Source organism: Cynocephalus volans, chromosome 10 (genome assembly GCF_027409185.1).
Source record: "Cynocephalus volans isolate mCynVol1 chromosome 10, mCynVol1.pri, whole genome shotgun sequence".
Taxonomy (NCBI): Eukaryota; Metazoa; Chordata; class Mammalia; order Dermoptera; family Cynocephalidae; genus Cynocephalus; species Cynocephalus volans.
In genome coordinates, this window is record NC_084469.1 from 92,975,687 (window position 1) to 92,991,174 (window position 15,488).

The 15,488-nt window shown below is 54.3% G+C and overlaps 1 protein-coding gene and 2 non-coding genes across 3 annotated transcripts; 1 reads left to right on the forward strand and 2 right to left on the reverse strand.

Annotated features, from left to right (window-relative positions):
- Positions 1 to 1,295: 1,295 nt before the first annotated feature.
- Positions 1,296 to 13,552, reverse strand: NDUFS7 (NADH:ubiquinone oxidoreductase core subunit S7). The gene is made up of 8 exons (XM_063111667.1): positions 13,486 to 13,552; positions 10,865 to 10,901; positions 10,196 to 10,264; positions 9,673 to 9,790; positions 8,113 to 8,292; positions 7,989 to 8,035; positions 7,447 to 7,535; positions 1,296 to 1,469 (listed from the first exon to the last, which is right to left on the reverse strand). The coding sequence occupies exons 1-8, from the start codon at positions 13,499 to 13,501 to the stop codon at positions 1,372 to 1,374; spliced, it is 654 nt and encodes a 217-aa protein (XP_062967737.1). The 5' UTR covers positions 13,502 to 13,552; the 3' UTR covers positions 1,296 to 1,371.
- Positions 13,553 to 13,768: 216 nt separating this feature from the next.
- Positions 13,769 to 13,842, reverse strand: TRNAN-GUU (transfer RNA asparagine (anticodon GUU)). Its single transcript has one exon. It is a non-coding gene; the product is annotated as a tRNA-Asn (tRNA).
- Positions 13,843 to 13,972: 130 nt separating this feature from the next.
- Positions 13,973 to 14,045, forward strand: TRNAF-GAA (transfer RNA phenylalanine (anticodon GAA)). Its single transcript has one exon. It is a non-coding gene; the product is annotated as a tRNA-Phe (tRNA).
- The last annotated feature ends 1,443 nt before the right edge of the window (positions 14,046 to 15,488 follow it).

The window sequence follows — 15,488 nt, forward strand, 5'->3', positions numbered from 1 at the left end:
GGAGAAGATGGGCTATTGCCCTGCAAAGTGTCTGAATTTCTGTGGCCACCACTGTCCTGCTTGTGGCAGACATGACCAGTCCATCAGCCCAGGGTTGGGGGGAACAGACCCACTGGCCCCTCCTCCTGCCCCCAGCCCACACTCCAGTCCCCCACCCCTGGTCTCTCATGCTCCAGTGTCTTGTTTCTTCTCTGGCCAGTGCAGGGCAGCCCCGCCCCCACCATCCCCAGGGACATCTGGCTCCTGTCCATCCTGAGCCTGGCTGGTCCTATCTGCCTCATTCCCAAGCAGCTCGGACCCGTCCACTTGGATCAGTCCTCAGTGCAGCACACCCCCTAGGGCTGCTGGGCCCTTCCCTCTGCTGAACGCTGTTCCACGTCAGCAGCGTCTTGTCCTAGAAGCTGTCCTCCTTGGGCCGGGGCAGGCACCTGTTACCCACCCCCACTGTGTCCTGGGTGTCCCCCACCTCAGGTCTGGCCAGTCATAACTGCCAGTGCTCAGAACTGTCCCTAGGAATTTGGGAATCAGGTCTTCAGCACTGGCAGCATTTGGCACAGAAAAGGGGATGAACAAGTTTGTTGAATGAATACACTACCTTGATGAGGACACGGACTCCAAAGGGTGAAAGGACTTGCCCAAGGGCATCAGACTGGGAGAAGGCAAGGCCAGGGATCCCCCAGAGCCCTGGATGCAGACGGTCATCGAAGGGGCTTCTCTGGGCCACTTGAGGCCCTGGTGCTGTGCCTGGTGTCTCTGAGCCTAAGGGGCAGCTGGCAAAGGATGTAGTTCTCTTTTCAGCCCTTACCCCTGAAGCCTTTTGGTTTTGAAGGGAACCACTGCTTGGAAATGGGCCCAGAATGGGGTAGCAACCTGCATAAGCCCACCCAGCAGGCCAGAGGCCACCACCCAAACCCAGTGCAGGCTCACATGTAGGTGAGGAGGACCAGCTTTACTCGGCCTACTGTGGGGACCAAGAGACTGAGTCAGGGGCCCCTAGCTTCCTGCTCCCAAAGCCCAGACCTTCCCAGAAGGGGTCAGTGTGGGCCCACCCCACTTTGGGGCAGGACGTTTACCTCATGGGCCTCAGTGACTTCATCTACAAAACAGAGTTAAGAGAAGACTCCACCTGGCCCAGAGGGACCCTGCTTAGCAGGCACAGCATGCTAGGTCCACCCCTGCCCTGTGGCTCCACTCCACCTGCCACCCCAGCCCCATCTGCCCAAAGGGTAGCAAACTGGGCGGTTTGCAGTCCCCCCTCCACTACCTCGCTTGTCCCACCCACACGGCACACTGGGCAGGCAGCAGGGCCCGAAGGCAGGTTTATTGGCGATCTCACAGGAGGACAAGATAGGGGCAGCTCTGGCGGCAGCACTACCTGCGGTACCAGATGCTGAGCCTCTGCTCCCGCTTGATCTTCTTCTGCAGCTGCAGGATGCCGTACAGTAGGGCCTCAGCTGTGGGTGGGCAGCCTGTGGACAGGACTGGGCCTCAGTTTCCCTCCCCACACCCCCGGGCCGAACAGTGACGCTGTCCTGAGCCTTTCTCTTTCCTCTGCAGTCTGAGCCTGGCAGTGCCCAGGTGGGTGGGCAGAGGCCCAGGGGCTGTGGGAGCAAGACACAGATGCTAGGAGGTCACAGCCCCTGCGGAAGAACAGGGTCTTCCCCCCACTGAGCCTCAGGGGGTCCCACGAGGAGCACTTCTGGGTCCCAAGCCCTATCATCCATGCAGGGGCTGTCCCCCTCCCCCATCGCCCCCGCCTCCTGCTGCCTGGCAGGTCCAGAGCAAGGAGCTTGAACCAGAGGATGAAGGTCAAAGGGCCTGCCCGGGGGCAGCAGGAAGTGTCCAGATGGGGCAAGAAGGGCCAAGAGTGGCCCAGGCCCTGCTCTGTTGAAGCTCTGGCCAGTGGAGGCCGTTCCTCAGGGTGGGGAGGTGTAGAGCCTGTGCACCCCACCCCCAAGCATCTCCTTTAATCAGGCCAGACTCCCCTCTTTTTGCACCATAGGGGAAGAAGCCAGGGAGGTGGGCAGGGTTCCCCCGAGCTCCTGACCCTCAGGACTGACCTCTCTGCCCATTAAATAAGACTTACAGGAGATCACTGGTCTGGACTGGGCTCCAGCACGGTGCCCAACACATCAAACCACAATGGAGGCCCTCCCGCTAAGGTTCCATGCCCCCAAGCCGAAACTAAGTTGCTTATCTGACCTCCCAAGATATCAGGAGAGGGAGAGAGATAAAACAAGCCAGTTTGGGGACATGATCAGGAAGTCCCCTCTGCTTGGACCTTTACAAGGAAAGTAACTTTGACACAGCCAATCCGCTTTCTGTTCTGTTTCTGCTTTTCTCAGCCCTTTCCTGCCTGTAAAACTAACCTCCTCTGCTCAGCTCATCAGAACGCTCATTCTGATTTATAAAGTGAAGTGCTGCCCGATTCTAGAACCACAAATTCAGATCTTTAAGTTTGTTGTGATTTTGTCTTTTGACAGTCTCTGGTGACCACGAAGGGACCTGCTGAAGGACACTGCTAATGACCCCCAAGACCGGGTGAGGAACGCATGCGACCCCTTTTGAGGCCCTGTCTGCCTCATGGAGCCCTGAGGGTTATAAGTGAGCTCCTCTCAGGCCAGACTCCCCTCTTTTTTCACCAAGCCCCATTTTACTGACTTCTGAATGTGGCGTTAGTTTCTGGGGGGAGAGTGCATGACCTTACGGTTTGCTTTGCGGGGGCCAGGTCTGGGGGCTTAAGGGGAACTGCCAGAGGTGGCTGCAGGGAGTGGTTATTACTGCAGAGGTCACAAACTCTGACTTTCGGAATTCGTTGGTATGTGGGTCCTACCCTGTTTCTTTTCCTTGCCTGCTTAGGTAAGGGAGGCCTCAGGTGTCTGACTGGGTCAGACAGAAACCGGAAAATCACTGGCTAGGTTGGTCACAGGGATCTCAGAGTCAAAGCCATAGGTTGACTGGTGGGTACAGGTTGGGCACTTGTGTGTGATGAAAGCGACCCACCACCAAAAAATAAGACTCCCATGAGAGAACAGGTTGGACGTGGAACAGGTTAATCAAAAAAACAAGGTATACCATGAAGGAGCTACATGACCCAACCCCACAGCATTTCCTTCTCAGGCTTTTGTCTTGGCTAAGAGAGAATCAAGATCTGACTCAAGAATGGAATCTTTAATTTCTTTTTTCTTTTTTTAAAGATGACCCGTAAGGGGATCTTAACCCTTGACTTGGTGTTGTCAGCATCACGCTCTCCCAAGTGAGCCATGGGCCGGCCCTGGAATCTTTAATCTCTAAAGATCTGAGTACTCTGCATCCCAGTACACTGGCCTTGCACATGTATAAGTACTAAGCCCAGAAGTTGCAAATACTTACAGAAATGGCAAAATCTTACTAAACATAATTTAGAATTATAATGGCCATGATGCAAATTGTTCCAGATAAACAACATCCAACTTTAAGAAGTGCATTTGAAAACAAGGGCTCTAAAATTAGGCCCATCCAGGGACACCTATTCATGTGCAGAAGCTTCTGAAAGGATTTTTTAAAAAATTTTATTGCTTCTTGTAAAAGACTGTTACAAAAGGCAAATGAAAAGTTTAAGTGACTAACTAATAAGAAAAACCTAATCTGCTAACCTTGGTTGGTTACCATCCTACCCTAAAGGTGAAAAGAAAGCTACACTGTTTCTGAAGCTCAACAGGCCCTCAGGTCAAGCAGCTGCACCCTAACAGATCTGTAGCATCACCAGCGCCACTTTAGACAAGCCCAAGTACAAATGGCGCAGCCCACCCCTCCCCACCCCTACCCCTTCCCTTTACAAGAATCCTCCTGACTCAAACAACGAACCCCCTTTTGCTTCTGCAAGGACGCAGTTCTCCACCCGATCCACATTAGCATAATGCCCCTCCCTGATGGTGTCAGGCCGCCCTCGGTGCACTGTACAAGCTCTACCACCCCTCACCAGGTGCTGTTCCCTTTTCAGGGCAGTCCTGGGCTGCCTGCCACTCTTGAGCACAGCCCAGCAGATTTCTTTCTTTAATAAAGCTTGAATGGTACCCGGCATCTCGGCTCAGTTTCTTTCACGTCCTTTTCATAACTACCCAGGCCCAGAAATGCCTTCTGTGCCCTGTTCCTTAGTGGGCTTCACCCCTGAGTCAGGAGTCTAGCTAAGAAACAAGCTAAACTGAGAAGACCATCTATTCAACTAAATCGGTCTCCAAAATACACCCTTCTGGTATTTAGCTGGCTGTTTTGTAACTCTTTGTAAAAGCTTACATCTATAAAGGAAAAGCACAAGAAATTCTTACAATGGGAGACAGCATTGGTCTAAAAAAGCCTCACCTTTGGCTATTTTGTCTTCACTGGGCTTGCTACCTGCAGGCTTCCTTGTCCTAACAAACACACTCTTAGAAGAGAAGGGACGTGTGGACAAGGTCTGTCTGGGGGTGGGGAAGTATCCTCTCCTGCAATAAATGTTCATCTTTCCTGGTTGCTGGAACTTCCTGGGGAGAGGATCCATAACAACTGAGATCCACTGGGAGGATCTGTTTTTAGATTGATTAAGGGAAATCAGAAAGCCCCACCTTGCACTGTGCTGTTTTTCAAATGCCTTTAGCTGGAAATAATCCATATGACCAAAGTGGCATATTTTGGGGTGGCATCTCCTGAACCCCCTCAATGGCTAGGTTTTTTTTTTTCTTTTTGGTGGCTGGCCGGTACGAGGATCCAAATCCTTGACCGTTGTGTTACAACACTGCGCTCTAACCAACTGAACTAACCAGCTGGGTCCCTGTAGTTTTTTTTTTTTTTTTTTTGTCGTTTTTTCGTGACCGGCACTCAGCCAGTGAGTGCACCGGTCAGTCCTATATAGGATCCGAACCGGCGGCGGGAGGGTCGCCGCGCTCCCAGCGCAGCACTCTACCAAGTGCGCCACGGGCTCGGCCCTTGTTTTTTTTTTTTAAAGATGACCGGTAAGGGGATCTTAACCCTTGACTTGGTGTTGTCAGCACCACGCTCTCCCAAGTGAGCCACGGGCCGGCCCTACGGTCCAGCCCTATGGTCCCTGTAGTTTTGTGTGTAAAGAGTAATTCATCATGATTACTAAGAATGAGCAAATCGGGTGTATGTAAATGGGATAAAAGTTTACAAATGAACCTGTCATAGTTTCAGAAATCTTTTTCAGTAACTTGAAATCTTTAAGTCATGTTATACTAAATTAAGCAGCACATATTCATGAAATGTCTGAGTCACTTCTAAGTTAAACTACTGAAACATATGTACAATTATTATGTGTCAATCAAAAATAAATCTAAAAATTTTTTTAAATACTGAAACATTAATTGCTACATAAGTTTAAAGTGTATGTATTTTGACATCTTTTTTTTATAAGGTATAGAGAAGCTAAATACATTTGGGTCTGTTAATAAACATTAAAATTATGAAACGGTGAATGCTAAAATAAGACAGTTTACAATGCTTACTTCCTAGTTTTCACTAGAAATTAAAGGTAGTAAGAGTGAAAAATTATCATTAGTATATGGTAATTAAAACTAGAAATAAGAAGGAAAACAACTCTGTATGTGAGGGAAGCAAGGACTGCTTTATAAAGGAAGTGATAAACTAAGAGCATGTGTTTTCATTATGGGAAGGAGAGAGTAATTTTTGTCCTAAAGTAGAGTGACTGGTTGTTCCAAAGAGAATGAAGAGATGTGCAGGACAAAAGCTGAACGGAGAAGAAGATTTTAGGGGGTCTGTGGAAGATGAACCTTGTAAAAGGAATTTTTTAAATCTTTTTCGGATCTTTTTATATATTTTTTTTTAATGGAAACATATTGATTGTACGTATTTACAGGGTGCAAAGTTATAGTTCGATACATGTGTAAAACACGTAGTGATAGAATCAGGGTAGTTAGCAAATTTCCCGTCGTAAAAATGTACTGTCTCCATGGGAACATTTGAGCTCCCCTCTTTGTGCCATCTGAGAACATACGATAAGTTACTGTTCTTTATAGACGCCTAGCCCTACTGTACACCACTAGGACTTATTTTTCCTGTCTAGCTGTAACCTTGCGTCCACTAACCAACCGCTCTTTCTGCTCGACTCCCTCGCTGTGGTCTGAATGTCCCCCAAGCTCACATTGGAACTTAACTCACAATATGGTGGTGGAAGGTCTTTAAGACGTGACTGGGTCTTGAGGACTGTGCCCTTCTGAACGGACTGATCCATCCATGGATTAACGGGCTGATGGCTTAACGGGTGGCCACAGGCATGGTTCTGACGGCCATGCTCACTGCGTGACACCCTGCCTTGCCAGGATAAGGAAGTCCCCTCTGCTTTAACCTTTACGAGGAAAGTAACTTTGACACAGCTAATCTGCTTTCTCTTCTGTGTTTCTGCTTTCCTCCGCCCTTTCCTGCCTGTAAAACCAATGTCCTCTGCTCAGCTCATCAGAACACCCAATTGCGTTTTATGAAATGAGGTGCTGCCTGATTCTAGAATCGCAAATAACAGTCAATTAAGATCTTTAAACTAGATTTGCTGTATTTCTGTCTTTTGATGGCACTAACACCAGTGACCAACAGCCAAGACGTGGGTGGTGTGGAGGGTCCCAGGCTATCCCTTCCACCGCCCCCGACCAAGTGACCTGGCGTGGGGACCCATGGGGGAACGACTGCAGGCTGCCTCCGGACCTCTGGCCACACTGGCTCCTCATGAGGACTCTTGGGAGGGAGTGCTGGGCAGGGAAGATTAGAGGGAGCTGACCTGCTGACCACTGACTACCACCAGGACAAATGCACCTGGGGCCACCCCCCATACTGCCTGACAGGGCCGGACACTCACTCACAGAGTGGGAGTCCCACAGGATCAGCAGACAGACGAAGGACACCCAGTTAAATGTGAATTTCAGAGATACAGCCAATACTTTTTTTAGTATAAGTATATCCCAAATATCATGTGGGATATACTAAAAAAAATCACTGTTCATTGTGTTTCTGACCTTCCACGTTCACTGAGCATCTGCATTATTTGCTAAATGTGGCCACCCTAGCAATGCCACAGTTTGAGGGGGTTTCGGGCCCTCCTGTGAGGACAGAACTCGGGGACGCTGCCCTTTGGCCTCCAGGCTCCTCTTCTTGTTTGTTTTTTAACTGCATTTCTTTGGTTTTGTTTCTACCAGGTGGAACCATAAGAAACCTCGGCTTAACACTGGCTACATGCTGGTCCCTCCCCGCGGCCTGATCTGATTCCTCTGATGCGAGGCCTGCCTCAATGTCTGGACAAAGCTGAGGACTTGTCATCAGGACACCCTCTGCTGATGGGGGGAGAGGCCAGGTGCCACTTTTCCTCCTGGACCCGAATCTGCCCATCCATAAAGCTGGGAGAGAGCTGGGCCCGTGGGGGCAGTGGCTGCCATCGGAGCTCCCGTGTGGGTGGGGCGCCCTTACCTGGGACGTAGATGTCCACGGGCACGATGCGGTCACAGCCCCTCACCACAGAGTAGGAGTAGTGGTAGTAACCTCCTCCATTGGCACAGCTGTGGGGAGGGAAGAGGGCACACTGAGGGCGGCTCTGACCACGAGGCCCGACCTGGGTGGCGTGGTGGTGGCTGGCCACTCCAGCCCACTCTCCCCCTGCGGGGCCGCACACCAACCCCCACCGCCTCCAACTGCAAGCAGGAGCTGGGCTGACGGAAATGGCAAGAGCCAGATTAGACGTCCCACCAAGCACGCGTCACTTCTGTGCTCACGAGGCTGGGATGGGGGCAGATACGAGGCGGTCTGGGATGGGGGTAAATGCAAGGAAACATTCTGGGGAGGGGCGGCTGCTGCGTCTCAGTGGGGTGGCAACGGCGTACACAAATGTGCTGACAACGTGGGGTTTTACTAACGGTGAGTGATACCTTGACACGTGTGATCAGGGAAAAGCATGAAGAAGAGACCAAAGGAGCCATCACGCATCCCTGGAGACGGCCCTGCCCTGAACTCACCTCCCCATGGACACCACGTAGCGAGGCTCCGGCATCTGGTCATAGACCTAGAAGAGACGGTGGAGTGTGGGCATGGCTCAGCGCCTGGGTGGGCTGGGTGGGCAGGCGGCGGGGACAGGCCTACCTTGCGGAGTGCCGGGGCCATCTTGTTGGTGAGCGTGCCAGCCACGATCATCACGTCAGCCTGGCGTGGGCTGGCACGGAAGACCACACCGAAGCGGTCCATGTCGTAGCGTGGTGCGGCCATGTGCATCATCTCCACGGCACAGCAGGCCAGGCCGAAGGTCATGGGCCACAGGGAGCTCTGTGCAGGGGGCCGGGCTCTGGTCAAGTGCACTGTGTGCAGCCCAATGTGAGATTTCACATAGAAAAATCTAGATTTCTAGCCCCTCTTGAGGAAGATGGCCTCCCCAGCCCACTTTCCCAGCAGGAAAAGCTGACCCTATAGGCACCATGTGACCTCCAGGCCAAAGGGCCTGCCTGGGACCCAGTTTGTTGCTCCCAGAAATGCAAAGCAAGCCAACTCTGTGGCCCACACTTCCCTGCTGCCACAAAAAAAACTCCCAGAAACAGGTAAAATTAGTTTTCATAATATATTTCATTCAACCCAGTGCACCCTAAATCCCATCATTTCGGCGTGGGGCACCAGCCACACTGGAGCACTCGGTAGCCACTGGTGGCCAGTGGCTGCCTGCGACAGGCAAGTCTAGACCCTGGGACTCTGCATGTTCACCAGATGCAAATCCACGAGCCTCAGGAAGCCTGGGGCTGGGCATGGAGGCTGCTCCCGCTTCTGGCGCTATTCCACAGTCAACACCCCCCAGTGCTTGTTCCCCAACACCCCCGGCCCAACCCTGGACTGGCCCAAGCGCTGATTCCTCCAGGAAGCCCTCCTGGAGGCCCTGGGACGCCACCTATTTCATCCATCTGGCTGGTGTTTCATCCCCCACAACTCCTGCTCTCTCTGGGCCTGGGTCTGAGCCCTAGAAGTGGCCCCTGCTGCCCCAGCAGACATGTTAATGCATGTAACGGGCTGGGCTACAGAGCAGGAAAGGGCTGCCCCACACCATGAGTGGCCAGGTCCACCTGACTAGGGCCTGTGGCTGGATGGACCCTGACCACGTCTCAGGGTTTCCATGATTATAAACAACCCTGCAGCAAGCATCTCCGTCCTGGCAGCTGGGGGCTCTGGCAGGATGTCCACTGTGGCATTGTTTGCGACACAGAAAAAAAAGAAAGGCAGAAAGAGTATGCATGCCCGTCAATGGGGTTTTGTTACACTCGGGCTGTCACAGTGAGCCCACAATGCCCAACAGAACTGCTGTTTGTGCTAAGTCCCACACTGGCGTGCACGTGCCACAAGGGTGGGGGCGCAACATGGGAACTGCCCTGTGTCTGATGCTGCGGGCAGGGGAGGGTTTCAGGATTTCTATGGAGAAGAATCTACTGCTTTCAAGAAGCATGACTTTTCTAAGTTAAAAAAAAAAAAAATTATTTTTGCATTAAAAGAGAAAATAGAAGAATAAGCAGGAGCCAGAAAGAGAACTACAGAGAGGGACGGGGCCGTCTCCACCTGGGGCCGCTCTCAGGCCACAGAAGTGTGTGTGTACGTGTGTGCACATGTGCATGCGTGTGCAGAGGGAGAACCAAAAGATGGAGGGTCTCACGGTGTGCAGGGGCTCACCCGGCGGGCCCAGTTGATGAGGTCGTCCAGCTTGGCCACCACATATTCGCCCCGGCTGCTGGGAAGTGTAGAGGGCTTGGGGACCACGGCTCCAGCTTTGGACACGGCAGGCTGGGTACTGGGCATAGAGACATGCAGGCATAGGGAGGCGTTAGCCAAATAGGCACCCCAGAGGCAAGCGCTGGCTACCCCACAGCCCTGCCCAGAGGACCTGGCCTACAGCAGCTTCTCAGAGAGGAGAACAAAGTCGTGGTCACAGGCAAGATCCCAGGGTCAGCACTGGGTAGAGTCCTGAGACTCCTAAGGCTGGTCAGGCCGGTGTCAGCACATGCCTCATGAGGAAAGGGGCCTTGGGGATGTGCAGCCAGGGGCCTGGACCCACAGATGGGCTGGGCAGGGCTCTGAGGGCAGGGACCCAGATGCATCACACCCTGGAAGGCTCCCAGAGACACCGCCAGCTGCTGAGCTAACGAAGCCAATAAGGGTATGCAAGGAGTGTGGTGTCCCCAAAGGCCAGCCTCACCTGCTCGGGCCGTCAGTGGCCACGGTCTGATGGACACCTCGCGCCTGCACAGCTGCGCCCACACAGGAGCTGCCAGGACAGACTGCAGGTCAGTGGCCACCCAAGGCCCAACCCATTTGCTGGTGTCCTTCCCGTCCCCTGTGGACCTCTCACTCTCCTCCCAGCTGGCCCCAGGTTCTGTCACTCAGGCCACTGGCCAGAGCCCTCAGGACTGCCAGGGCATTGCCCCACCTCTGATGACAGCCCGGACGTTAATGGAGTGTTTCTTCCACAATGCATGCAGCAGGTCTATGGGCCGCTGTTCTGCAGAAGGAAACTCTGGTTCTGGGACCGGGTCCTCCAGGCACAACTGGAGGACACATTGCAAATCCCTTCACAGCCTCACCTAAGTTGAGGGGAGGCCTGGCCGAGGCTGACAGCTGGGGAGTGCTCACAGAACGCCTTCTGGACAGGTCACGAGTGACTCTGAGCCGAGATGTGGGTCACGTCCTGGCTCCACATTCTTTGCCACTACAGAATGTCCCCAGAGAGAGGCCCAGAAACCACACGCTGAGGACAGACACTGGCCCAGTCCTGTCCCAAATGGCTATGGGACCCTCAACAAGCAGCTCCCTTGTCTGACGCTGCTGCAGGCCCCTCCTAGCTCTGGGCTGGAGACGCTGTACTCACCGCGGACTGAAGATCCGGATGCAGGGCAGACCACGAGCTGTAGAGAGAGCCACAGTATGGCGCCATGAGCTTCAGGTCCAGCCTACAGGCGTCTCCTGGTCAGGCCCCTGCCTGGCACACCCTCACTCCTATCCTCAATATAGCTCGAATTCCACCTAACCCACGTTGGTACAGAGAGGTCTTTCAGAACATGAATGAATTTCACTCCCCTGCTTAAAGCCCCATGGCCCCTGGAAAAAAACCCAAATGCCAAGCCCCACACCAGGGCCACCTTCCCCCGTGGCTCATGTCACCCACATCCCTGTTGCTCCTGCCTCAGGCCCTTTGCACTTGCTGGTCCCTCTGCCTGGAAGACACTGCCGAAATTTGCACACAGCTGGCCCCTTCTTGTGGGGCAGGTTTCAACTCAAATGCCCAGGGTATCCTGTCTAGGCCAGAGCCCCAGGCCCTCTGGATCCTGGCACCTGGTTGTGTGTCTGCCTATGAATGCTTGTGCATTGCCTGCTTCCCCCGTGACATTAGGGCCCCCTGGGTTCCCCAGTGCCTGACATGGCCTTGGCTGTGCCTGACATGCAAGTGTGTGTCCACGCTCCAGGCCCCAGACTGGGGTTCAGGGGTTTCAGATGCAGCAGGCCATGGCCCCCATCCTCTGGGAATCTGCAGTGTGGTGGGCACTGAAGACAGTGCCCAAAGCCTTCCTACATGGCACAGCACCCCCAGGCGGGACTAACTGCAAGGGAGACACAAAGGAGGGGCTCCCAAATAGAGACCTCCTTGGAGAACCTTCCTGGAGGGAGAAGCCTGATGCATGAGCAGGGTGCTGCCAGACAGAGGGGTGTTTAGGGTAGAGGAAAGGCCTGGAGGTGTGAGAGACCCTGGTGCGGAGGGGGAGGCCAGAACAGCAGGGATCAGTACATACCACATGCTGAACTGTGTGCCCTACCCAGATTCATATGATGAAACCCTAACCCCAGGACCTCAGAATGTGACTGTTTTTGAAGACATGGTTTTTAAAGAGGTGATTATGATTTAATGAGGTAATCAGCATGGGCCTTCATCCAATCTGACTGGTGTCCGTGTAAGAAGAGGAGAATAGGACACAGACACACACAGGGATCACCACGTGAGAACACCGAGAAATGACGGTGCCTACAAGCCAAGGAGAGTGACCTCAGGAGTAACCAGCCCTGCCCACATCTTGAACTTGGACTTCCAGCTTCCAGGACTGTGAGAAAATAAACTTCTGTTGTTTAAGCTGCCCAGTCTGTGGTACTTTGTTGGGGCAGGCCAGGCAAAAGAATACAGCACATGAGGGTGACGTGAGGCCCAAGGGAGACACTGCGGCCAGGCTGTGGGCACCCTCCAGGGTCTGGGGTTGCAGTCTGAATGCTTGACGCTGCAGTCCACGCAGCCTTCTCCCTTCCGTGAAGCCCTCCCTCACTCCAGCTATAAACTCATCCAGGGTTGCTGTTTCCTGCAGCCCCATCCAGGCTGCAACTCGCTGAAGGACAGACTGTGACCTATTATTTGGTATGCCTGGGGCTTGGCATGGAGGACGGGATAATTGCCCAGCCCCGAACTCCTGTGTGGGCTGCCTCTCTCTGGGGGCCTCAGTTTCCCCACCTGAAAATTTAGGGCTTTGTATACGCTCACAGAAAAGTCAATGCTCTGCTGAGCACTTCTGAAGTGACAGGATTCTATGACTCCGGACCAGGCATTCTTAACAAGGGGCCACTGGTGAAAATTCTGAAGAAGCGCGACTTGTATGGAGAAAAAAATAACCTCTTTCTTGTCACCCACGTCTTACTGAAAATTACCCTTTCATTCAATTCTGAGCGTAGGCAACAAAACACCGCAGTCGCAACAGGACCCGGAACTCTGCAGATGCTTCCCACCCTCGTTCTAGGGGCCGCACGCAACTCCGTATACGAAGGCACGTTTCCACACCTCACTCCTTCCAAACGGCAGTCGTAATTAGACCTGCCGATAGACCTCCGCCTTTCCTGCACTCACAGAAGCACTTAAATCAAGTCATTAGTCAGGTTTCGAAACAATATGTCGACAACTGTCTCTCAGTACAACTGCTTTCCTTTGCAGTCTATCTGAGGAGGGGTCCGCAGGCTTCCCCTGATGCCAAAGGTCCCTGGAGCGGGGCAGGTCGAGACACCTGCTCTGCGAGCGGCCACCACAGTCCCAGGGGCGGAAAGGGAGGTGGAGGACCGGGCAGGGTGACGTAGGTGGCCTGCATTCTGTCCCCGGCCCGGCCCGGCCGCTGACCTCGAGGAGTCACGGCCCCTCTCTGGGCCTCGGTTCCCTCGCATGTCAGGAGGGTGCCGTCCCCGCCTGGTCTGTCCAGGGCATTTCAAGGGCAACATACCGGGCCGTAGCCTGGCCTCGAGGGAGGCGTGTGCTGGACCCCTCCAGCCCCCGCCCTGAGCGCCCTCCTGAGGCTGGGGGCCTGCGTCACCACCCGCTGGCCTCAGTTTCCCCGACTGTCACATGGACGGAACGACAGAGGTCGTTCACCACAGGCCGGGCTGGAGCCAGGGGAGCGGCCTGGCCCCCGTCTCCGGCCCCAAAGGTCCGCGACCCCCGCCGGCCCCGCCATCCGCCGCGCTCACCCGACACTGCCGCCATCTTGGCCTCGGCCTTCAGACAACCTCTGCGGTCCGTCCCCCTTAGCGCTCCGGGTTCCCGGGTCCGTCCCGCAAAGCGGCTGGGCGCGCTGGAGGAAACTGAAGCCCGGGGCCGAAATGTTCCGCCTCCGTGGTCGTGCCCGCGCCGCGCGCCCCCGGGCCACCCGCTCCAGATGCAGGGGACATTGTCGCTGGCGGGGCAGGCGGGGATACTCGGCAAAAGCAGAAGCGCCGCTCAGCTTATCCCGGGAGACAAAAGACACGTGCGCGTCCCTGGGTGGGCTCGAACCACCAACCTTTCGGTTAACAGCCGAACGCGCTAACCGATTGCGCCACAGAGACAGCGCTGTGAACTAGACGTCCGCACAGCCCTACGAGGCATGCGCAGCTTGCTCGCGCAGGGCGAGTTGGGCCGACGTGCGGGAGGAGCGGCGCGGGGCGGATTTGGAGCGAGAGCGACCTCTTCTGCCCGGCCGAGATAGCTCAGGTGGGAGAGCGTTAGACTGAAGATCTAAAGGTCCCTGGTTCGATCCCGGGTTTCGGCAGGAGTTTTGGCGTCCCCGTCGAGGCGCTGTCCGGGATCTTTCTCCCCAGAATGTCGCCCCACTCTGCAGACGAGGTGCGGGATGACAAGCAAGCCCAAGCCCTCCTTTTCCCCACCACCCCCTCTTTATCAGTATTTTTTAAATTGACAGAGTTAGGACCAGTACTAATGGCAAAAACTAACACTATCCACCTAAACAGCAAAATAGGGTTTGCAGAATGCTTTTTACTTGCATATTATTAAATTTTGACGATCCTGCTGGATGTTTGTTTTCCGCGTGGGGAAACTGTGGCTGATACAGGAAAAGGCAGGTGAGTAGCAAGGCTGGACAACCACGCCAGGTATATACTGAACTCCTACCCTGTGCGGGGGACCCAGCGCTCTGTGCTCAAGGAGCTCAGGGTCCCTGGGCGATGAATGAGGGGCTCCGGGTGGGCGGCCCCCAGCTCACAGCTAATGAACCCATATTGATACGTTGTTATTAACTGAATGCCCCACTTTACTCCCTCACATGTCCTCAGTTTCCCCCTACAGTCCCCTTTGTGCCCTTTGGCCCCATCAGGCTCCTCTGGGCTGAGACAGTTTCTCAGACGTTCCTTGTTCCTGATGCCCTGGGTAGTTTTGAGGACTGGGCAGGTGTTTTGTAGGATGCCCCAAAAGGGATTTGTCTTTCTCATGAACTTTTGTGTTTTGTTGGATTTTTTTTTTTTTTTTACAGGACTGGTGACGGCAATGTGTTTTTTGAGTCCTTGGTGTGCCACGTTTGGATCACTCTGGCTCATTCCTGGAGTTGCTAGGGAGCCTCAAGGTTTTGGCTGCTCTTAGCCTCAATGCTGGTGGCAGGGGCAGGGGCGGGAGACTGCTGTGGCGGCTGAACAGGGTGGATCTGAGAGCCCCGGTGGGCTCCCGTCCTGTGTCCACGCCTGTGCCTTTGCATGGACTCTTCATCACCGAGGGCCACTTTGTGCAACCAGTAGCGTGGGAAAGGTGCCATGTGTCACTATGGGCGTCACTCTCCTGGGGGAGCCACCGCCACACTGTGAGGATGCTCAGGTGCCCACCCGTGGAGGGGCCTGACAAGCCAATGCCAGCACCCTGGTCAAGGCTTCAGGTGGTGCAGCCCCGACCAGCAGCTGATCACAACCTCACCAGACACTGGGAACCACCCAGCCAGGCTGCTCTTGAATTCCTGACCCACAGAACCCAGGAGAGAGAATGACGTTTTCACCCACTAGGTTCTGGGGTCATTTGTTATGCAGCAACAGGTAGCTAACATGGAGGTGTGATCAGCATGTCGGGCAGAATGATTGGGGGGCTGGGGAGGAGGAAGAGTTGGGCTCAGGAAGACGGGCCCCTTTGACAACCCCTGAAGTGGGGAACTAGAGCAGGATGGATGTGGGGCAGGGGTGGAAAGTGAATTGGTTAGCAGAGTGCTGAAAACCAC